A 23,528-nucleotide genomic window follows, 5' to 3' on the forward strand; every position below is an offset into this window, starting at 1 on the left:
ACTGCCTGGCTCGTTCCCTTCACTGTCAAGACCTTAGACCTGGGCAGCCCTGGTGGCGCAACGGTTTAGTGCCGCCTGCAGCCCGGGGTGTGATCCTGGAGTCCCAGGATCGAGTCCCATGTCGGGCTCCCTGTGTGGAACCTGCTTCTCCCTCTGCCTGTGTCTCTGCCTCTCTCTCTGTGTGTCTCTATGAATAAATAAATAAAATCTTTAAAAGGGAAAAGAAAGGACCTTAGACCTGCCCCCACTGACCAGGTGAGGACAGGTGGGCAAGGCCCACACACGGATCAAAGGTAGAGGACCAGCTCTCCTCGCTCTGCAACCCCCACCAGTCAACTGGTGCACGTCTGTGAATCAGCAACCCATCGGGACGCCGAGAGACAGAAGGTTCTGGTCCAAGGCTTGTTTCCCTGATTCCACTTCCCAGTGTGTCACCTCGAGCTTTCCTGCCATGCGGTTCCTGCCCAGTGAGTGACCCAGAGAAGGAGCCCTCCCCTGGGCACAGGGAAAGGGGCAGGATTCCCCCATTGCTGGAGCAACCGCACCACAGGAGCGCTGCAGGAATCTTCACGCAGGGCATTCCAGCCGCAGGGCACAGTGGTTGTGTGGACACCGAGCAGAGCGGAGACGGTCACAGGCTGGCTCCCACTGAGACTGAGGGCACACAGGCAGAGGCAAGGGAAGAGAGGGGAGGCTGGGGGCGCCATCACAGCCATGGCAGGACCTTGGCCCACCAGCTCGTGGCAAATGGTGTGTCATCCCGCCGTGGGAGCAAGGCACCCGGGGCCATGTCTGAGGGAGGGCACCCTCATCGGCTGCCCAGCCCTGACCCCTGTGGGCTGACCCTGCAGACAGTACAGTTCACGCCTCAATGTGCCCATTTTGCAGCTGGAGGTGACCAAGTGCAGGAGACCCCAAGAGGTCACACGCGGAGCTGGCTGGTGGGGCGCTGTGGGGGACGTGATGGGATTCCCACAGACGTGCGTGGATGCATCCAGAGAAAACAAATTACATTATCTTTGGATCAAAAAATGTTTTGCGTGGAAACACTACATTTAGCATTTCTAATTAAAAACATGCTGAGAAGCCTTGACTTTCTGCTGAGGGAAAGAAATGATCTAGAAACAGAGTGCCTATGAGTCCCAGAAACCATTAGGAAACGTTAAACTAAAAGACAGCAGCAAACACATCTTTGGTGATTCTAGAACCCAGAGCAACCCCAAGACCCTGGCCACGGGGAGGCAACAACAAAGTTCTAGAAACATCCGTCTTCTAAGAAAGCCACGTCCAATCACGTGGCAGGCTGGCATCTGCATAGGTGCAGGACACCTGCAGGGGCACATCCAGGGGCTCCCAGGAGCTTGCAGGACCCACCCCCCCGGGCACATGGGGTGGTGCTCCCTTAGAGGCCACTGTACCCACCACGCAGCCCTGGTCTGACAAAACTCGTGTCCATCACCTGCACTGACCTCCCTGCACCCAGGGACCCTCACATGCTTAGAGGCCACTGAGGTCATGCTCCCTGACCTCCCTCCTCCTCAGGGCAGGCCATGAGTCCTAGCAGGGCAACACCTGGTCAGTGTGACCATAAACACATGAGGTGGTGGTCATGGGCCACTGTCTGAGCACAGAGGTGGCTGGAGGTGCAGTTACCTTCCCGAAGCCATGCCTGGCCCCTGGTGTTTGCTGTCAGTGACCCCGAAGCAGCGGGGGCAGGGCTCTAACACAAAGGCCGGTGCAGGAGGCAGGCAGGCACCTCCTCCCAGCAGCCAGTGCTACAGGAGGGACAGCCACCTGTGAGGCCAGTCAAGGCGTGATTGTGCGTCCCACCTTGGCACACTTAGGCCCACAGCCAGGCCGAGGGGCGTCTGTGCTGACACAGAGCAGGACGCTCAGTCACAGACAAGAGCCCACTGTTCGGCAGGAGAGCAGGGGCCTGAGGGCAGCCCAGCTGGCGGGGACTGCGCCCACCAGCCCTGAGCAGGGACAATTATGAACTGTCCAGTCCAGAGACCTCTCCCTCGAGATGGGATAGCCTTTAGGACATGCAGCAGGACAAAGGGTGAAAACTGGGGTATCTGAACAGGTTGCTGCCCCTCTGCCTGGTCCAACCCTTGGGTCCTGCATGGAGGAGCAAGGCTGTTTAGGGGATGCACCTCTCCTCTGCCAGCCTGTGCTTCCTGGGGCCCCAGGGGGGGTGACACCCAGCATCCTGTCCCCCTGCAGACAGCCTGGCTCCCAGTCTGAAGACCAGGGTTTCTGGTACCCCAGGCTGAGGGGCAACCTCAGAGCACCCAGAGCAGGGATTTCCCACCAGGTCCAGCCCTGAGGGCACCCAGCATCTGTGGCTCGGCCTCTGTCAGGAGTGACAGCAGGGGTGTGGGGTTCTCTACTTCGACATTCTTCTTTAAAAAAAAAAAAAGATTTTATTTATTTATTCATGAGAGACACACACACACAGAGAGAGAGAGAGAGAGAGAGGCAGAGACATCAGCAGAGGGAGAAGCAGGTTCCATGCAGGAAGCCTGATGTGGGACTCGATTCCGGGACCCCAGGATCACGACCTAAGCCAAAAGCAGATGCCCAACTGCTGAGCCACCCAGGGATCCCATACTTCGACATTCTTATTAAAAATGGATGTCTCACCCTTGACTCCAGTTAAACTGCCTAACACCCCCATCTCACCTGCATCTGACAGGTTCAGGGGCTCAGCCGCAGTGAGCACATAGCACTTGTGTCTACATGGGAAAGCCCCTCAAAGGACGTTTCAGGAAACCACATGCGGTTACTAGAAGGTTGGTGTCATTAAGGGCGATGGGCAGAGGCTCTGAGCCTGTGGCGACTTTATCCTAAAATCTCTGCAGCAAGGAAAAGGAAGCCAAGGTTTTGAATCAGAAGATTTCTGGCAGCTTCCATGGCTACATAAGACACGGCCTTTACACCCAAGTGAGCATTTGGGTTGTAAGGAAAACCAGACCACACCTCTGCCAGCTCAGCTGACCCACAAAGCTCACACCGGTGTCCAAACGTCCACATCCAGGACCTGCCTGAGCTCACGAGCCTTTGCCACATGTCCGGAGATGGCAACACTCCTGCGATGATTCCCTCGTGACGACGTCTTGGTTGCAGGGACACATGCAGTGGAGTGGCTCCGGCTCCGGCTCCGGGGCGTCTCTCTGGCTTTGCTTCAGGGGGACATGCTCTTGGCTGTTGACATAGAGCTGATGACATATGTCAGTGGTGCCGGGCATGTGCTCCAGGTGTGCCTGCCAGTGTTGGGGGTGCAGTGAGCCAGACAGTTGGCCAGACGGCCCCCATGCGCCCCACCAGGCAGCAGGGGTGCAGGACAAGGTGGCGCCGATAGAAGAGCGTGTGCTCGGTGGACCACCTGCCCGGACACGGCTGCAGGGGTAGAGGCAGCCCTGTGGAGCACGAATCTGCACCCTCAGCAGGTCTGCCACACTGGGCCACGGGGCTGACCGGGGTTGGGTTGCTGTTAGATCTGCTTCTAACCTCCGACAATGTGGCATCTAGGCTCCACGTGCGAGGGGCCCTGTTCTGTGGATCATGCCAGATGCTTGCACCCTGCTGGGCCCACGTGGGTTTGCCATCAAGCAATAACTTTGGGAACATCCATCCATCTGTCTTTTGTGAAAATACTGGCGTTCCGGTTAACAGCCCTGCCTTGAGCATAGGAGGCAGCACCCACTGTGACCACTCAAGAGAAACAACGGGACAGACCTCTGGGTGAGAAGAAAGGTGCTGTGGGCATTGGGAGCACCCAGACCGCTCTGCAGCCCCGTCCGTATGGGGCAGCAGTGGGGTGCATAACATGATGAGTCATCATAGTAGCAGGAAGTCTCTGCCTGTTTCCGAGACCTGGGAGCAGGGTGTCCTCCCTGGTGTATCTGTCCTGGGCTTCTGCCCTCAGAGCCCTACAGGCAGTGAAAACTGGGCCTGCTCTGTGGGGGCCCAGGGAGGCCTAGAGGCTCCAGGAGATACCTGCACCCCAGGGCACAGCTGCTCCACGGGGGGGGGGGGGGGAACCCTGCTGCCTGGGCCTGGGTGTCCCCACATCCTGCAGAGGCTCCAGAGCCAATTTGTTTATTGCTGGGGTGGGGGGGTGCACACTGGCCACTGGTGCCTGACTGGACAGCCTAACTAACGGCACAAGGTACAGCCCTCAAACACTGTTTACAGCCCAATAAGACTTTCCCTGGGTTTTCTGTTTCAGGGACCTATTAATTATTCACACAGGCCCGGCCTCTGTGTGGTGGGCTAGATGCTATCGAGCAGTTATTTTGGTAACTTGGTAAACAGAGCTTAAGTCTTTGACCCTGGGTCAGAGGTCAGCGACATCTGCCAGGTCGCTGCTTGGGGCCCTGAGGGGCGGGGGTAAGGGGGGGGACAAGAGACCCTCCCCGGATTAGGTCTCTGGAGTCCACCCACCACACCCTCACCTGAGGCCTGCTCTGTGTACGAGGCGCTGGGTACTGTGCAGAGGGCGGGGAGGGTGGGCTCAGGGCGCAGAAACAAAGCAGGAACCCCCTGCCTCTCAGGCCTGAGTCTCTGGTTAGCAAGCAGCAGCCCGGAGGAGGGCCACCCCTGGGAAGGTGGATCTCATGGCAGGCCCTCCCCAGACCAAGGCCTCTGAGAACCTGGGGGACCTCATGCCCATGCTCCCCAAGGGGCTGTTCCCTCTGACGGCTGCAGACTGACCCAAGCTGGACTATACCCGGGCAGAGCGCAGCAGCCCCAAGTGCTGGCTGCTGACATCCTTCCAATCCAAGGGCATGAACACAGGTGCTCAGGAGAAACGGAACGTGGGCTGGGGTCCCATGGGTTTGCTGCACGCCCAAGCCCTGAGCGACACCACAGGCACATGCAGAAACAGAGCAAGACTCCAAGAATGCTGAAGGCCCCTCCTGCCCCTCAGCCATGGTCTGACTGTGCCTGGAAGGACGCCTCAGATGGTGCTATGTGTCCTGGATGCGGGGTGGGTGGCGGCTGGTGTGCTCCTTCCTGCGGTCACAGACGCTCCAGAAGAGCAGGTCCTCCTTCTGGGGCCCAGCTGGGACGTATCCACTCTGCAGACGACTTTGATTTGATGGAGACACTTAGGATTGAAAGTCTGATGAGCAGCAGGCGCAGGACGGCGGGTTTCTATCGGGCTCCTGAGTGCATGTAACAGTTCTTGTCTGCCAGTAATGGTCTCCCCGGACCAGAGCCCACAGCCCGAGGACCCAGTGGCCACAGCCCAGCCCATGGGTGCGTAGCTTTCCTGGGAACAGCCCATGGGTGGCCCAGCCCCAGCAGAGGGAGGAGTGGGTGTGGTGCTGCAGCCCCTCATCAGGCAGATGCTAAAATAGCCCAGCACAGAATAAAACCTTGTGGTTAGCAAGCTTTCGCAGCAACTAAGAAACTTTTCTATTTTCATTTGTTTTATAATTGTCCACAAATTCTATTTTTATCCAATTTGTGGTCCACCCACTGAAGAAGAAAACAAACCCCCAAAACCCCTTGTAACTGCTCCCCTCGCACTTGCATAGACAGACATGCACTCTGCTGCAGATCCATCAGAAAACACTAAATTACTAATTTCTCACCCTGAGCAGCACCTGACGTTTTCTGTTGAGTACCATTTACTTTCTGCATCTTACTTGTTGGGGGTGGCAAGAGTTCCTCCTATTTAAACCCACAACCAGCCTCTTCCACTGGCCTTCGCTTCATCTGACATGATTTGTAGGAAATTTTAAATAGGATTTCAAGTTTTGTTAATTCCTCCAAAATGCCTCCTTCTGTGTGTAATGTCTACACAGTTGACAAATACCACTGTGAGGCCCTGGGGGCAGGGTTCCCGGGAGGGGTGAGTGGCAGAGGCAGTGCCCACATGCTCAGGGTGCAGCGCCCCCATCCTACAGGAGCGCAGGGCCATCCTCAGTGGCGGAAGCAGAGCCCCTAGAGTCTGCATTGCGACGCACTGGGTGCAAGTACCCACAGGAGGCTCCCCCACAGGCCCGGCGCTGTTGCTGCTGTGATTTCAAGAAGCGGGGCCATTGGCCGTCATTGGTCTGCTACCCGAGTCTCTCCTCCTGGGGCTGTTGGTTCCTCGCCGCAGCAGCCACCTGTGTTGGGCGCGAGTGGCAGCAGGAGCGAGAGTTACGCGTCCATTGTCCTGGGGCCCCACTAACACCAGCACCTTCACCTTCACCCGCCACGAAGGCAGGAGCCCACACTGTCCAGCTGGGGCCAGGTAAGTGGGCACTAGTTGGCATCACGCACACGGCCATAGGCCCTGGCCGCCCTGACTTCCCACAAGCTCTGGGCTGCTGACCATTGCAGGACAGACAGCCTTTCCCTCCAGAGCTTGTTCCCTGGCAGGATTTCCACTTATCTAAGCAGCATAAAGTAAATATGCTAAGCGCCCTGCGGAGCACCCTTCTGATGCACCAGGGCCCACGCAGGAGAGCCCGGCCCACTGCCGCCTATACCTGGGCAAGAGAGCAGACCATCCACACGCAGCCACTGCAGGGCACCCCAGCGGGCTGGGCAGGAGGATCACAGCTTGTTGGTTACGTGTGACTATGATCCACTGTCCACGCGGTGGCAGCCTCTGTGCCCATATGTCCTCGCCATCACCACACCAAGGTGCCCCCAGGGCCCCCGTGACAGATGTTCCAGCCCTAAAGCCGAGTGAAGCTCGTGCCCCCCAGTGTTGGGGTGTGAGACCAGCACCCAGAACCACCCTGACCCATGGGCAGGAGACCCCAGCCTGGCCCTGACTGCCTGTGGTGCCTCTTCCCTGGGAGCACTGAGCTCCTGGACGCCCTGGCCCTCATGGCAGGTCCTGCTCAAGGAACCGAGAAGCACAGACGGGGACAGATGCCATGCGGCGAGCCCCAAGGTGGGGAGCAGAGGGGACCAGATCGTGGGCCCAGCTGGGACGCTCTAGGCTCCGCAGTCGGTGTAGGCCAGAGAACCTGCATTCCCAAGGCCCCTGGCCAAGAGCACACCCCGAGAACCTTGGACTTTCAGAAGGAAGGAAGCTTACAGATCGGCCCCTGGAAGCACTGTACTCCATGGCGCCTCACAGTAGCAGAGTTCACTAAGTGTTGGCCCTGGGACCTTGCGCTGGCTCCTGCTGACCTGCTGTGGGAGTCGCTGGGACGTGGGGTGGTGGACCGCCAGACCTGGGCGCCGCTGGGGTGGGGCACAAGGTCTGGGTGAGAAGCGGGGTGGGGGCTGGTGGCAGCTCTCAGTCCCTTCGACCCCAGCTCTGAGCTCGCAGGATGGGTGGCAACCGTGGGCATGGGGGGTGGGGGGACAGGGACACCTTGCAGCCTTGTGACCACACTTGTCTCCGCAGGCTCTTACAGAAAAGGTCGTCAAATATAAACATTCTCATTTCAAGGTTCTATTTATTTTCTTTTAAATGTGCTAACCCAGGACACCTTAAGGAATAACTCCTGGGGTCATGTCTCCTAAGGGGCTCACAGGACACCCTGTCTACACTGCTGCCGGTGCCACCAGGAACATGGTGCAGACCCTCAGGGTCCTTTTCCCACTTCCCCATCACGTCTGAATCAAATGTGTGCCCAGGAGGACAAGGGGACAGAGGAGCATCTGTCTGGACGAGGCAACGACAAGGCCTCAGCTTGCCACACGGGTCCCAGGGTTTGACACCACCAGGAGGATGACTCACGGATGGCCCCGTGGCTCTGGGACCCCCCCCCCAAAGGGGACAAGTCTCCCCCTGCGGTTCCGGGACACCCCCCAAGGGGACAGGCCTCCCCCTCACAGCTTCGGGACCCCTGAGGGGGATTCCCACAGTCATACAAAGCCTTGGGTTACTGACCGCAGCTGACCTCAGGTGGCAGGAGGAGGAGCTACAGGGCCCCTCACTGTTGCCACTCCACACATTAGGGAGAAAATCTGGACTATCTGTGCATCCCTGGCTGATCAGAGAACCTGGGAGATAACAAACTTTTTTAAGAGAGACGCCGAGCCAGCTGTTGGCACGAGCAGCTGAAAACGCGTGCGCCCACGATCGGGATGGACCCCGGGGACGCCAGTACCTGCACGCTGGGGTGTCCTCCAGCCGATGCCTTCACGGCCCCCCGGCTGCCCTCCGTCTCATAGTGGGCTCTGTGGTGGGGCTTGGGCTGCACTTCAATCCTCAGCTCGTAGGGTCCCGAGCGCGACGGCAGCTGCCAGTCCAGGGCAGGGAGAGACGGGCTGAAAGGGAACACACAGCGGTTACACGCGGATGCCAAGTACCTCCTCATCACCGCAGCACCGCGGGCCAGGCTGGCGCGTCCTGAGCACCGCCTCCCTCGGCATCTGACGTCTGACGCTCCCGCTAGTGAGTAGGCCATGCAGTGGCCCCAGGACTGGCCGACCCCCCTGCCTGGGGCCTTCGGGACGAGGTTCTGGAACGAGCTCGACACCTCTTGCATTCACGATTCGCGGACTTTCCTTCCTCAACCTCCCTCAGGACACAGGTTCCAGGACCACTGGAAAATCCTTCCAAATCGCCAGGTAAGAGCCTGACCTGAGAGCCGGGAGGCCCGGTCCCGACCCCGGCCCCACTCACAGGCGGGCTGTGGAACGCAGTGGGGGCGTGGCGGGGCCCCTGTCCACAGTGCGCTCGCCACGACCCCAGCCCAGCCCCTCAGTCCCCAGACCCCGCAAGACAAGCGAGCGCGGCTCGCCGCCAGGCTCCTGGACAAGGCCGTGGGAACACGGAAGGCAATGGCGCCACAGGACGTCAGTCACATGAGCTGGCTCATCACCATGGCGCTGGTGAGGGGCGGCCGATGTGCAGCACGTGCTGGCGCCCTGCTGCACAGACAACGAACAGGGTAATCCGCAAAGGGAGCCCATGTGCCCCTGGGCACCGGGTCCTGCTGACCCTACAGGACATGTCTGGGTCCTGCTCTCCACCAAGATACAGGTCGGGCCACTATGTCCCTGCAGCACCTGAGCCCCACCCTCGGCGCTGCCGCCTGCTGTGCGCATTCCAACTCGGTTTCAGCAAGCTAAACCCCGAGTCCCTGGGTCCGGCGTGTTTCTCCCCATGTAGACAAAGCTCAGGGATCTCTAGAGAAAATGATGCGGCAATGTGAGCAACTGGAGGGAGATGGAGCCGCGTGCGTGGAAAATCTGTTTGCCCAGGATGGGCTGGAGGGAGCGGGAAATGCCTGTGCTGCCTCTAAGCAACCACGAAGCAGCCAAATGAGACTTCTGACGAGGGATGTGCCACAGGGCAGTCAGGGCAGTTCCCGAGATGTCTCTGCAAGCCCAGCGTGCATCTGTGAGTGTTCTCAGAGGTAAGGGGACATCTTTTAACAAAACGAAATATGTAACTGGTATCCAGTTTGTAAAAAAAAAAAAAAAAAAAATCACATGTTTTCAGTGTCATGGCATGTTGTTAATGATGGCTTGATTGCCGTGTCCTGTTTCCTCCCCGTGATGAGTGCTGCCCGCTGGATTTTGGGGTTGTTCTGATTTGCTGCCGCTGTCCACAGCAGAGACCCAACAGTCCCCCTATGAGGTCTGGGCCACCTCCCTGGTCACTTCCTTCGCCCAGAGTCACAGCCTCCATCAATGATGGTGCACCCTGGACCCCCCTGACCCATCCCCAGACACCAGCGGGAGATGCTCAAGGGCAGCTGTAAGGACCTCACAGGCGCGGGCCTGACATGTGCTGACATTTGCCAACACTTCCTTCACTGATGCCACACCTTCAAACACACCGAATGCAACGTATTAATGCTACTTCTATGCCTCCTGTGAAAACCTCCAGAGTGCCCCAAATCCACTCGATTTCTTACAGAGTCTCACCAAAGACAGTGTGGACCCTGTGTGCCCTGGCCCAGCCCCCAGCCCTCAGCCAGCCTGCTCCTGCACAGCCTACAAGGCCGGTCCAGTTGGCAGTCACTGTCCTTAGTACCGTCCTCTACAGCAGGTGGGATTCACCAGGTGCGGCGGGACATGCTCTCATAGACCGCATGTGGGCTGCGAATTCTCAAAACACAGCACAGGAGGAAGTCCCACAGAGGGGACTCTGGGAGGTCCGCAGCCACGCAGCCTGGGGCCCCTTGGGAACCCTCCGGGCTCGTCTTCTGGAGGCTTCTATTCTGGGGAAGAGCCTGAGGAGCTCCCAGCAAATTACTGTGGTTCTCCTGAATTCCTACAGGGTTCTCCTAACTATAATATGATGATGGGGATGGTGCCACCTTGCTCAGCAGTGTGGATGGTAAATGGGCTGCTTCGCACAGACGCCAAGCTCCCCTGGGAGCCCGCGAGGGCCCAGGGGCCAACTGGCTAACAGGTCAGGGATGGGAGCTGTGGGCGACCTCTGCAACCTTCCATGAATCTGGAATTCTTATGAAACACAAAGTTTTACAAATGCCTGTTCCTGTGGCGCCTGGAAGGCTCGGGAAATCTCAGGTGGTAAGATGGAGCTGGCTCGGGGCAGCTCTCCCTCAGCCCTTCCCGCCCTCAAGAAAATAATAAAACAAATAAATAAATCTTAAAAATGCTTGTCCTTGTGCTCGGGAAACAAATTTCATGGCCTGCACCCATCACTACTACCGTTGCCGCCAGAGGCCAGCAAGCTACTGCGACACGAGGGCCCACCGGCCTGGCTCTCCAGTGGGGCCGGGCCTAAATCACTGCCAAGCGCCTGCTGTTTGCACCGCAGTACAAGGGCACCTCTCCCCCTCCGGGGGCAGGAACCCTGTCCCAGCCTTCCTGCCTCCCCTTCTGCCTGGGGAGCCGGCACCTACAGGTGGCACAGAAGCCTGGCTCCCCTGTGCTGTGCGCCAGGGACCCCACTGGCCCTGCCCTGTGCGCAGGGCAGCTGGTGTGACAGCGCGGGAAGCGGGTCGCAGTCTCCCCGGGGCCTCTTCTGTGCGTGGGTGAGGCCTCCTGGGGGTAAGAAGGGGCCCCACACTCCCAGTCTGAATCACCACTGCTTACGGAGCCGCTGCCACTGCCCATTTCCCATGAGAACTTTCAACTCTTACTGAACCTTTGTTTCCTCCTCGGAGGAAGGCGTGAAGGTTTTTTTTTTTTTTTTTAATGCTTAGCTCACAGCATCTCCTGGCGCCTACACGCCGGTGGCCTGCTGTCCCACGGCCCCGCGAGGCCCTCCCCACCTACCACGGCCGACCTAGCAGGTGCAGTCAGCACAAAGAGCTGCTCTATGGCCGTAGGGTCTCACTGACTGCCGGTTCATGCCCGGCCAAGCCACCTAGGACCGGCGCTAGCCAGGTTGGGCCCTGTCACACACCTGTGCCGAGCCATACAAACACCCTTCCCGCCTCACATCTGACACACCGACCCACTAACAGGTGCTCAGTGGCAGGCGCTGCCCTGACTGCCTTGTGGATGGAGCTGGTCACCACGTGGTGCCTGCAATTCCCTCCAATGTCTCTGGGTGAGGGGACCGGGGGCCTGGCCACTGGGAAAAGTGCTGAGACATGGGCAACTGTCCGCCCTGGAGCCCAAAGCCAACACGACTCTGATGACCCCCAAGAAGCCCTCAGCCGACATCTGGGTCCCATGGGGCAGTGGTGGCTGTGGCTAGCACCCTGGGAGTCCTGTGGCTAGAGGGACCAAGGCAGCGCACAGGCCAGACCTTCCATCTTGCTTTAAGGCATCTCCACGACAACTGCTGACAGTAGAGGGCTGCCAACGCCTGCCTCCTAAGGGACAGCACGTGCCATTTTGCCAAAACACGAAGCCAGAATTCTGGCAAACGTCCAGATTCAGCACTAATTTCAGAAACTAAAGCAAAACAGAACAGGGGATACCCAGGACAGGCGAGCAGGACACGGCATGCCTTGGGGACATTGGGGGAGACCCAGTCCGGGAGGACCCTGATGGCCAATGGTACTACAGTCTAGGAAGGAGCCATAACTCTAAGGGGCGCCCTGAGCTACGCCATGGGGTGATGCGCCATCTGGGCTGTGCTGCACAACGGCCACCCGGGGACCGTGGTCCGGGGTGCCTATGGTACTCCACAGGAGGAGGAGGAGGTGTGCCACCAGCGCCAGCCTTGTGGGCACCCTGCAGAGCGCAGACCTGGTTGCCCTGCTCATCTGGGCGTGCGGCTCGCTTTTCCCGTTAACCTGCAGCTTGAACGTCTGGAGCAGAACTGAAGACACAGTAAACCTCCCACGGTTCAGCGTTCTCTTGCTCCTCACGAGCCCTGTGGCTGTTCTGAACTGAAGAGCTTGTGCCCTGCAGCCGAGGGCCGTCCTGGGATTCCCAAGGCACTGTGTCCACGCATTGGAAAGCTCATTTTCCACACAAGCCAGAGTGGGGATCTCCATCACCCCCAGTGTGAGGGTTTCTGGCCGGGGCCGAAGCCCAGAGGGGAGGCAGGTCTCCTGGGTCAAGGGTTTGGGTAAAATCCCTTTGCTTCCGAGGTTTCCAGGCCCACGTGGACTTATCACGTAGAAGAAAGTTGTAAAGGCTTTTACAAGTCCTATTTTCCTAAAGCAGCTGAAGCCATAAACTCCGAACCTGGCAGGACCCAGACTTGCCCAAACCAACGACAATCCCACCTGAAGGAAAGGGTGTGACCTCGATCCTAACGCCGTGGGTTTTCAGGGTTGCAGCCAAAGGCCTCCCCACTGCCCGCTGTTTGTTCATTTTCCAAGGGGTCATGGGCACGGTTATCAGGCCGGGGTGGGGGCGGGGGGCGCGGGCACTGAGGCTGCGGGCAGGGATGGGCCTGGACCACACAGGAGCCTGCACAGGCCCATCTGGCTGCAGCCCCCAGCTCTGGGCCACAGGTCAGCCCTCCCGGCGAGGACTTCCCTGAGTTGTGTCAGGAGGCCGCGGGCAGGTCCACCCAGGGCAGAGCTCTGGACAGCGATTCAGCAGGTGTTCCCGGGGTGCATCCTCCCCGCCAGGGCCTGCCGTTCCTGGGGGTCCCCTCCCATCTTGCCACAGGTCGCCCCTTGGGGAGGAGCTGCAGGGACAGGACTAGGGAATGGACCCCGTGCGGTGCCTCATCCCTGGGAGCCCTAGGGGCAGCTTTGGTGGGGCACCCCCTGCCTGCCCTATGCCCTCCAGAACAGTGCAGACCCCTCCTCCCTACAGCTAGATGCACGAACCCCAGACGTTCCCTACAGTTCAATTGGGCGGGCGGCTCAGTGAGACAGGGAGCAGGAGCTTCTTTGTCCAGAAACCCAGGCTCACCCCAGGCGGGCTCCAGCCTCACCCAAGACACTCTGTGCCCCACTGTGTTGTCACCTCGGGCCTCCGCCAGGGCCTGGAATGTGCAGACACGGCAGGCGGTGGGGAACCAGGGGTCAGGGCCGAGGCGGGGCTGCGTGGCCGGAGGGGGACGTTCCGGGGGGACCCTGCACTGCTCCACCGGCTGTCCCCCATGGGGCAGGAGCCTGCACATCCAGAACTGCCCTCCGGAGCCCTGAGCGCTGCCTCCCATCCCCCACAGTGAGCTTGTGGAGCACCCAGGCCTGCATGCAGACAGCACTGCCACAGACAGGTCATGGACATGCAGGTGCTCAGACTCCAAGTCCACGCAGCCGTACGGAGCAGAAAGGAGGTGTGAAGCCGAGCCTCCACGCAGGCGCTGGGACGGCCCAGATAGCACCAAGGTCACCTGATCCACGTGGTTCCCACAGGGACTGCACCAAAGCCCGCATATTCACTTGTCAGAACCGTTCTTTTTCTAACATGAAGTTTAAAGCAAACTCAGTGGTTCAGGATATGACTCAAAATCATCTATGGGGATGCATCCAAGTGAGGCTCCTGCTCCCCAGGCTGCAGGGACCCTGACACTTGCAGTTGGGGCAGAGCCCCTGTGCTGCAGCCACAGGAAACCCCGTGCCCATGGCTGCCTCCCCAGCCCCAAGGGGTCCCAGGGCCTCCATGCTCCTGCTGTGGCCCTTGCCCCTTTTCCACCAGTGACATGAGAGGCAGTGACTGCACCCTACGTCCTCTGTGGCCCCACCACGGCCCCACACCCACCGCCCTCTTGACGAGAATGCACACCCCCACCTGGAAGAGGAGGAGCTCGGGGCCCTGGGACGAAGGGCAGGCCAACATGCGGGCCCTGGCCCACCGGGTCCCAGAGCCCAGAGTCCTCCAGGGATTAGGCTGCTCTCGGCCACGGCCCTACGGGCCTCAGAGCTTCTTACTCTTTCAGTGTAGATGTGGACGTCTCTACCTGCCTTGCTTTCTTGGGACCGCGGCCTCACCCGGAAACACACCTGCCCCACAGCCTAAGGGAGATGGCCCACCGGGCACTGCCCATCCTGAGGCTAAGCAGCCCAATCCTGTGTGTCACCCCTTCCATGTGCTATCCTCAGAGGAAAGCCTCCGAGTAGACACCCACCCTGGTGGGTCTGTGGTCACAACCCCCCCCACATCTGCGGGCGTGTCCCCCCAGCCAGGGCTCCTGACACAGCCAGGCGCCTGTGCACACAGGGTGGGCGTGAGCAGGCCGAGGCAGTGCGGGTCCGCCTCCATGGTAATTCCCACACTTGGATCAGTCTGTGAAAGGAGCCACGTTTCCCATCTCAGTGGTTTGACTTAATGTCAGGACTCAAGCTATTCCCGTCCCCAGGAACACTCAAGGACGTGTCCCTTGCTCCTTCCTCAGTTAATAATGGACGCTCACAACCTCACGTCAAAGGGAGACCTGGGGTCACATCCTGCACACACATCCTGGGAAAAGCACCAGGGAGGTTGAGAAGAAGCCTCCTGGCCTCCCTGCCTCCCACGCCCACTCACTGAGCCACAGCCATCAGGTCAGGACACATTCAGGGCCCCCAAGGCTCAGCCATGAGCTCTGAGCCAGAAGGAGCCACATGGGCAGGAGACGTCTGTCCCTGTGCAGGGATTCAGAGCTCAGGCTTTCTCACCATGTCCTCCTGTGGCAAGCAGTGCACATGTGCCCATCCCCAGCCTCACAGCCGCCCCCTGCACATGTGCCCACCCCCAGCCTCACAGCCTCCCGCTGCACACATGTCCACCCCCAGACTCCCAACCTCCTCCCTGCACACACACCCATCCCCAGCCTCCCCCTGCACACGCGCCCACCCCCACCCCCAGCCTCACAGCCTCCCCCCTGCACACAGGTCCACCCCCCACCCCCAGCCTCACAGCCTCCCCCCCCAACACACACCAGCTGCCTCAGCAGTGGGGTGAAGACTGACCTGGGAAGCTGGTTGTTACCACTGGTGTATCATCATCACCATAGAAAGCTCCTTTCTGAAAACGCTTAAACTAGAGAGCTTATGACTCTGGTTTGGCGGGGTAGTGACTCCAGTACATCACTGCGATTTCTGTGCATTTCCCACACTTTAGGAACAGAGGTATCATCCTGTTAAATTCTAAAACAAATTTGAACTATAGAACTATGAAGTCCTATCAAATGCTGTCATTATGTCTTTAGCTGCAGCAAGGGTGACCTTTCCTCTCTGATTGCTGCAGGCCATAGGACGCCCTGCACAGAGGGGTCACCGTGAGGCCATGTGGACAAAAAGACCCCAAAGGGAAAAGACCCCACAGCACCCCAAGTTCTGGGAAAGGCTAGCGCTGCACACTGTCATTAAAAATCATCTCCTTTTCCCGGTAGGACGGATGTCAAAGTGCATCCAGTGACAGGAACAGCAGGTTTGTGACAAAGTCTCCACCCAGTTTTAGAGGGTGTTAAAAACCCGGCCCTGGGGCTGCACCCGGAGACCCTGCTGATGCCCCAGGCACTGGCGGGACGGGGCAGGAAGCCTGGTGGGGCAGCCCCTCCCACGGGGCCCCTGCTGCCCTGGGCACCAGCACACAGGACCGCGCGGCGCTGGCACGAGGGACCAGGAAACACATTTTGTGTGGAACCGAAACAGGGGGAAAGGTCAGCGTCCAACCCCCGAGGCAGCGGGGGGCCCTAGGGCTTTGTTTGTTCACTGAGCGCACAGGAATGTCGGACCCCCAGGAGCTCGCGGGGAGACCCCAGGACCAGGCAACGGCTGCCAAAGCCCTGAGCGGAGTCAGGCGCCTGTGGTCTGCACCCAGGGCCTGGGACCACCAGGGGAACCCGAGTTCCCACAGGCGCCCTGCGAGCCTCTCAGAGGAGGTGGTACTGGGGCTGCTGTGAAAGCATCCTGCCGTCTTGGCGGATGCAAAGCTGGGGGTTTGGGCTGAACTGAGTCGCCAAAATTCAAGGGTTGGAGTCTCAAACCTGGGACCTCCGAATGCGACTGTATGTGGATGCCGGGTCGAGTTAGAGCGAGGTCACCAGGTGGGCCCTGGCCCAGTAACAGTGTCCTTGTCAGCAGGGGACTTCTGGACACGGATGCAGCAGAGAAGAAACACAGCAGCCATCCCTAAGCCCCGGGGACAGGCCTTGGAAGGGGCCAACCCACCAGCGCCATGACCTCTGCCCGTGGGAAACTGGTGTCCACAACGGCCCGGCCTGTGGCATCACGACGCAGCCCGAGTGTGGACCAACACCCAGGGCGACCGGCACGGTCACACTTTCCCCAGGCCACGGTCACCTTACAACCTGTGTCTTGACCCCGGAGTCCAGGGGGTCCTGGTATGGGTGACCACGGCCCTCATGGGCCATGAAAACGCCGGCAGTCATAACCGGCACTGCGTCAGCCTGTGTGCGTCAGGTAGTTAGTTACTTTAGGAATATTCTTACTTTTACTTGAAAATTATTAAGAGAGGGGGTGCCTGGGTGGCTCCGTCAGTGGAGCCTTCAGCTCAGGTCATGACTTCAGGGTCCTGGGATCGAGTCTCAGGACGAGCTCCCTGCCCAGCGGGGGGTCTGCTTCTCCCTCTCCCTCTGCCCCTCCTTCTGTTTGCCTGCTTATTCTCTCGCTCTAATAAATAAATGAAATCTTTAAAAAAATTATAAAGACAGTATAAGGGCATAAACAAATCTTTAAGTTTTTTAAATGCCTCCAAATGGGTTTTTAAGTTCCCGTTTATGAATTAGAGCCAGATGGTGAGACACACTTGTTTTGATGATAACTCTGAGCACAGTAGCTTCCGGAGCTGAGTATGGAAAGTCGATGTTGGGACAGGGATGTGGACACATCTTAACACAGGTCAAGAAAAATCAGTGCTGCTTGTTTTTTTTTTAAGTGGCTCTGAGTACACATGTTGTTCTGCCAGAAAGGGGGCTTCACCGGCCCACTGCTCAGATTCACGTGTTTTTTTTTTTTTTTTTTGCCACAAACTCTCACAAGGTTTAGTTGGCTTTGCCCAAAACTACAACTCAACTACCACCTCCCACCCCCGCTGCTGCCCCCGCATCGCATGCCCTAGCTCAGAGCGGAGCCCAGCACACGGTGTAGGGAGTGCCTGAGTGGGAACCGGTGGGGCTGATTTCCTGGAGCTGCTTCCATTGGCACCACCAACAAAAAGGGCCGGGAAATCAAATGCCGAGTCCACGACACTCGACAGCACACAGAAGCATGTGTGCAGCTGCGTGTGCGTCCCGGGGGAGGGGGGCACAGCCGACACGCCATGGCTGCACCCTGCCACGGGAGGCACATTTTCATGCCTGATAAAAATCCTGGAGCAGAAAGCCTGTGCCAGGGGTCATTAGAGGCCCACCTGTTGGGAAAGCTGTTTAGTTAAAAATAAAAACAGTAGGCTGGATAAGTGCACCCGGTGGAGGGGCAGCAGCCATACTCCGCCGGAAAGAAACAACAACCCGAGCCTGGCGCTCGGGGCCCGCATGAGCCCTCCATCGTCAGCCAGCGGGGAGCGCGTGCCATCCCCAGGGACCAGGTGGCCGTGTTGTGCTGCGATCGCGGGCAGGGCTGCCCACGGGGACCGGGTTTGCGCTCCAGGGGAATTGCTGAGCAGAGGCCCCATCTGCATGTGTGCTGGTGGCAGCAATTAGGCGGGACAAAGGAAGCAGTTGAGCGGTGGAGGCAAACACAGGAGGAGGGGCATTTGGTTTTGTTAAAAAACAAACAAACAAAACAGAAGCCTGCGTGCATGTGCATGTGAGCCCTCATTAGGGGCCAACGGGTTCCCCCCTCATCCACGCACTGGAGTCCTCCCCCAGCACTGAGAACATGGCCTAGTTAGGACACAGGACCTGCAAGGGCATTACTGGTGAACACCAGGTCTTCAGGGTGTCCTCAGAGACAGCAGGTTTGGACACACACACGAGGAGGGGACGCCGCAACACGATGGCAGAGGGAAGGATGCCCCGAAAGCCAGGGGATGCGATGCCCTGAGCACGCACAGGTGGCAGGGGCCCCAGAACGACGCGGCCCCCCTGGCAGCCTGGTGGGGACCTCCACCCCCTGCGGCCCCCTGCAAGCTCCGTCCCTGCTCACCTGGCAAATGACGTTGGGGACCTGGGCCTGGCCCACTGGTATGGGTGCTGCGGCACCGACAGGTACTGGTCACAGAAGGCACCCTTGCGGATATGTTGGAAAGATGTGAACTCTTCGGGCAGGAACTCGGCTGTGGGCGGCGTGGTCCCCAGATCCTCACCAGCTGGCTCCACTTTGAGGGCCACGGAGGGGCAGTGGTCTGGGGCGGTCTTGCGTGCCTTCACAGGGACGCCGTCCAGCTCCAGGCTGTTGTCGGTGGTGAGGGCGTTGATGGCAGCCACGATGGCCGAGCTGGTGTACTGCGTGCTGTTGCCCAGCCAGGTGTCATCAGTGATGCTGACCCGTGGTGAGCTGTGCGGGGACGGCGTGGGTGAGTGGTGTGGGGAGCAGGACAGCTGCCGGCCGTTGAGGCCGTACTTCCTCTTGTTGCAGGGGGACGAGGGCCGGGACGTGCGGGCCCCCAACCAGCTCTCCTCCGTGATGCTGGTGCGGGGCGAGGTGGAGGGCGAGTGTCTGGGGGAGCTGAGCAGGCCGCAGGCCCCCAGGCCCCGGGGGAAAGCCTCCTCAGGGTCCGTGGTCTTGGGGGACACACAGGGCGACTGCCATGGGGACGTCTGTGGGGACGCGTAGGGGTAGGAGAAGTTAGACTCATAGGATGAGGCCTCTGAGTTGCAGCTGCGTGAGGACAGGCTGCTGGCCGGGCTGAGGCACGAGGGGTCCCGGTAGGCCTCCAGGTTGGGCAGGTTCAGGGTGGCTGTGGAGGAGGGCCGCTTGGAGCTGGGAAGGACGTCTTCCACCTCCACGTCGTGGAAGAACTGGCTGTTACTGTGGTGCATGCCCAGGTACGAGGTGATCTCGATGCGAGGACTCTCCAGGGCAGGGGCCCCATTGGGCCGGATGTGGCCGGAGGACAGGAAGTAGCTGGAGGGCCCGGTGTCCACAGCCCCACCATAGCCCGGGGGCTGGCTGGCCGCAGGAGCTGGCATGCCCGGGCCCGAGGTCTGCAGGTCGTGGCACGGAGCTGGCAGTGATGGGTGAGCCGGGCCAGGAGGCAGAACAGAGCTGATGCTCGACGGTGCATAACTGTAGTGCTCTGCAAACGGGCAGAAGGGAAGATGGCGTGAGGGGCCAGTCACCAAAAAGGACACGCACTGCTCCATGAGCCCAGCGGCACCGACAGGCCAGCGGGTCCCAGCTTGTCCTGGTCCACCCTCCCTCCCCTGCTGCTGGTGCTCGGGCTCCCATCGCCCCCACGCCGCCGCGGGCTCCCACCGACCTCCCTCTACTCAAAGACTGCCTGCCCAGATCTCAGTCCCCAGCCGCAGCCGGTGTTATCCTCCCTGGGTTATCTCTTCTTCAACATGTAGCATCACTGACATCCACCATCTCTGACCAGGATAAACTAACTTTGCCTGCCTTAGTGTACTTGCCTTCATGGCTGTCTTCAGAGCCTAAGCCTGTGCCTGACAAATAGGTGGACAGACGGATGGATGGGCCCGTGGGTGGATAGACGGGTGAGTGGGTGGGTGGAGGGGTGGACGGGTAGAGGGATGGGTGAGTTCCAGCTACAGGAACCCGGACATTTAAAGAGATTTAATAACCTCATCACTGACAAGGTGCCTTAACCACTTGCTACAAAGAAAACACCTCAAGGACCAGATAGAAGCACAGGTTTTGGGGTCGCTCTCATGTAAATTCTGATGCTAGTTCATGGCCTAGTGATCCCAGTTTCAAAAAAAAAAAAAAAAAAAAAAAGCCTAGAACATCAATGCACAGCAAGATTTAAGAATCGTTACATGCTAATTATAACCTCTATAAGGTATGTTTAAAAAAAAATCATTACTGCCATAATTAGAATTTTTACCAGAAAAGCCACATTTCTAGATTTCCTATTTGAAAAGACACCTAATAACACCTTGGTACGTCAGTGCCGTGCACTGGGAGGAGTCTTCCGAGGTCTCTAAATAATGGAAGTGCATGCCTGGAAACCATACACCGGGCCTGGTTTAGTGCGCTGCGGGAGGCCCCAGTCCCATGACACTGCTGCCCTTCTGGGCAGGAACCTGCCCGCGCCAGCACTGCTGGGCAATGAGGGTCCCCAAGTATGGGCTCACACTCCACTATGTTTGGGGACAGAAAGGGGCTGAGCACCCCAAATACAGGGGGTCTCTGCCCGCCGTTATTTCCAAGAGCCATTCGACCACTCCCTGGTCGTGCAGGCTCTCTGTCCTTGGAATCACCAAGTCCCTGTTTTTACTGCTTGGGGGCCCCCAGACCTGAGTGCTCCCTGGATGGCCTCTGCTCCTCCAGGCCCCCCAGGTGCTGCAAAGAGCGCACAGCCCCCCACCCCCACCCCCGCCGAGGGCATCAGCCTTCCAGATGCTTGGCTCCAGTACCAGATGGCCTGGGGAGCCCTGCCCAGGAAGGGCTGCGTCAGGATGGCTGTGCCTGCATGAGCCTACAGCTCATGCACCCAGGGGCCCGTGGCCCGTGTCCTGTCAGCACCGCCCACCTGCTCCCATGGAGTGCAGTGAGGAGCTGGGAAGGCCCAGCACCCTCCCCCACCCCCCCACCCCTGTTTCCATTTCCCTGGGACAGGAGGTGGTGCTGGGCCCAGGGGGACCTGCCCCTGGGACCCCCTCCCATGCTTGCCGGCGCTTACCACCACCTCTTCGCACCCTTACATGCTCACCAACACCCTCAATACACAACTGCAACCAAAAGTTTAAAGCTATAATCTTTGTAAAAATCAAACAAGGAGTGAAAAACCCAGAAAAGGAAGTTCCCAGAGGAGGTCAGGGATCCTCAGAAGAGGCAGTGCGGGGGCTGCGGGTCCCAGGGCCCCCCCTCCCAAGGCACATCTCCCACAGCTGGACCTGCCAAGCTGCTGCACAGGTGCCCCAGCAGAAGTGGTCCACGGGGACCCAGGGGGCAGTGGGGGCCAGGCCTGCGGGGGGAGGCGAGTGCCCCAAGCGATCCGCAGGGTGGAGAGGGCTGAGGGGCACACAGGATCCGTCAGGAGCTACAGGGGAGTGAGTGCTCATCACCATCCCCCGTGATCCGTCTGAGAGTTGCCTCAACAGATGGCTCGCTTTAGCCACACGCACGGTACTTTGCCTGTATTATTCATACTTCTGCACATGTACATGACACGTCTCCATGTGCCCCCACATGCATGAGACACACGTGTACAAGCACACATGTCGGGACGGGGCCATGACACACCTGCGGAGGTAGACCTGTTCGACCAGCGCAGGGAGCGAGTCGGTGAGTGCGCACTGTACCCATCTGCGCACAACGACCATCACCGTCAAATGACTGACAGAGTTCGTTTTGCACGCTTAGGTGGGCACAATCTTCACACTTAGACTTCAACCCATAAATGTACTGTGTCACACAATCACACAGTGTAAAGAGTGGGGGGCCCCCCTCCACCCCAGCTTCTGGTTCACCGCCGGCGGTGGACTCCGCCTCCCCCTGTGCTGTGGCACCCAGGACACGCGCTGCCCAAGCACCTGCACAGGCTGCACACACCCTCTGGCCATCTCCAGCTCCACCTATGCATCCATGACCCCGGGTCGTTGCTGCCCCCTCCCCCCGGTTCCATGTCCGCACCCCACGCACCCATCACCCCCCTGCTGGCCCCTCGTTGATCCAGGTGGGCACTTTCTGGGGCCCCCGAGAAAGGAGCAGGGTGCCACCTCCCGCATCTCAGCTCTGCCTAGGCTCTGGGGGTGGACATGCCAGTGCCCCAAGAACCCTGTGCCACGGACACCAGGGGTGGTCCTTTCTCTGAGCGTGTCTCCAAGCAGCCATGAGGAAGCAAGGAAGCGAGTGGCCGACCTGTGGGCTCAGGCCTAACTGCCCCCCAGGCCCGACCTGGAGGTGGCGACGTCCTCACCACAGGGACAACCGGGCCAAACGCTCCCAGATGCATGAGGGCCCTGGGCCTGGCCCATGCTGGTGGGGAACATGCTCCGGGGCGGAGCACACAGAGAGACGCACATGACCTAGCCTCTCGCCAGCAGCAAGCTTCCCTCTCAGACAGAAATCACCTGTGGCATGAAAGCTCGCAGTCAAGGTTGACAGGAATGTCAGGCACCATCACAAGGGTTAGAGCGTGTCACAGGCCCTGCCTGCGAGGAGTCCAGGACGTCCCTGGGCCACCCCTGTGTCCCGGCCCAGTTGGTATCACAGGTGTCTACAACTTGTTTTAAGAGATGGGGCACCTGGCTTGCTCTGTCAGAAGAGCCTGCAGCTCTTGATCTCGGGGTCGGGAGTTTGAGCCCTGCGCTGGGAGTGGGAGCTGGTTGAAGAACTGATAATCAGGAGAGAGAGAGAGATAGCAAGAGCGTGAGAGAGAGGGAGAGCGCGAGCTGACCCCATGGGTCCAGTAACGATTGTTGGCAGGAAGGTAATCTCAAGATTTGGAAAACAAATCCTCGCAGAGTCAATGAGGTAGGTCTGGGGGCCTCTCCCCTTCCCCCGCCCCCCCGCCACGCTCCGGGTGCCCCGACCTGAGGCTGACTGCTCAGGGCGCTGAGGCTGGTGGGGGGGGGCCTGGGGGACTGGCAGACTGAGGCAGGTCTGACCTGGGGTCTGGAAGAGGCAGGGTGCATGAGAAGAAGGGCTCTGACACCCAGAGGATCCTGACACGGCCCTGACATAAACCAGTCTGTCAATAATCACGATTCCAGGAGACAAGAAAAAAAAAAACATAAAGCTTCTATTTAAAAACAAAAAACCCACCTAAAGCATGACTTTTCCTTAATTAAACAAATTACAAACTGAAAGCCTTAAATGCCTGAACTTCACTACAAACGACGGGGGCTGTCGAGTGATAAAGGTCCATGTTCTAGAACAAACACACGTGCACGGGGACATCCCAGCTCGGCCCTGGGCCTGGGCGCTATGGGAGGGGGCAGGGGGAGGGCTCCTTCCACTCCCCCCCCCCCGCAACTGGTTTGGTTTCATTAACCACCTAAACTGTTTTCAAATCCAAAACCTTTCACTATGGGAAGCACCACACTCACATGGAATGATTTGATTTCCGGTACCTTCCCTAACAGTCCTGAGATGCTCCGGCTGACTTCCATCCTACCAGGAGCTGGAAAACACTCAGCGTCCATGAGGGTCACGCTCCTCGGGACGGCTGCTTGCCAGGCCGAGGGCTGAGGGCCGAGGACT

General features: G+C 59.1%; 1 protein-coding gene across 6 annotated transcripts in view; it reads right to left on the reverse strand.

Moving 5' to 3' along the window:
- The window catches only part of NFATC1 (nuclear factor of activated T cells 1), a 96,083-nt gene that overhangs the window by 63,680 nt on the left and 8,875 nt on the right, over positions 1–23,528 (reverse strand). For all 6 annotated transcript variants that reach the window (XM_038525723.1, XM_038525724.1, XM_038525725.1 and 3 more), the window contains exons 3-4: positions 18,342–19,434; positions 8,076–8,235 (exon numbers count right to left, since the gene is read on the reverse strand). In XM_038525723.1, the coding sequence (XP_038381651.1) occupies positions 8,076–8,235; positions 18,342–19,434 (1,253 nt within the window). The remainder of the gene's footprint in view (positions 1–8,075; positions 8,236–18,341; positions 19,435–23,528) is intronic.

The sequence above is a fragment of the Canis lupus genome, chromosome 1 (genome assembly GCF_011100685.1).
Source record: "Canis lupus familiaris isolate Mischka breed German Shepherd chromosome 1, alternate assembly UU_Cfam_GSD_1.0, whole genome shotgun sequence".
Classification (NCBI taxonomy): Eukaryota; Metazoa; Chordata; class Mammalia; order Carnivora; family Canidae; genus Canis; species Canis lupus.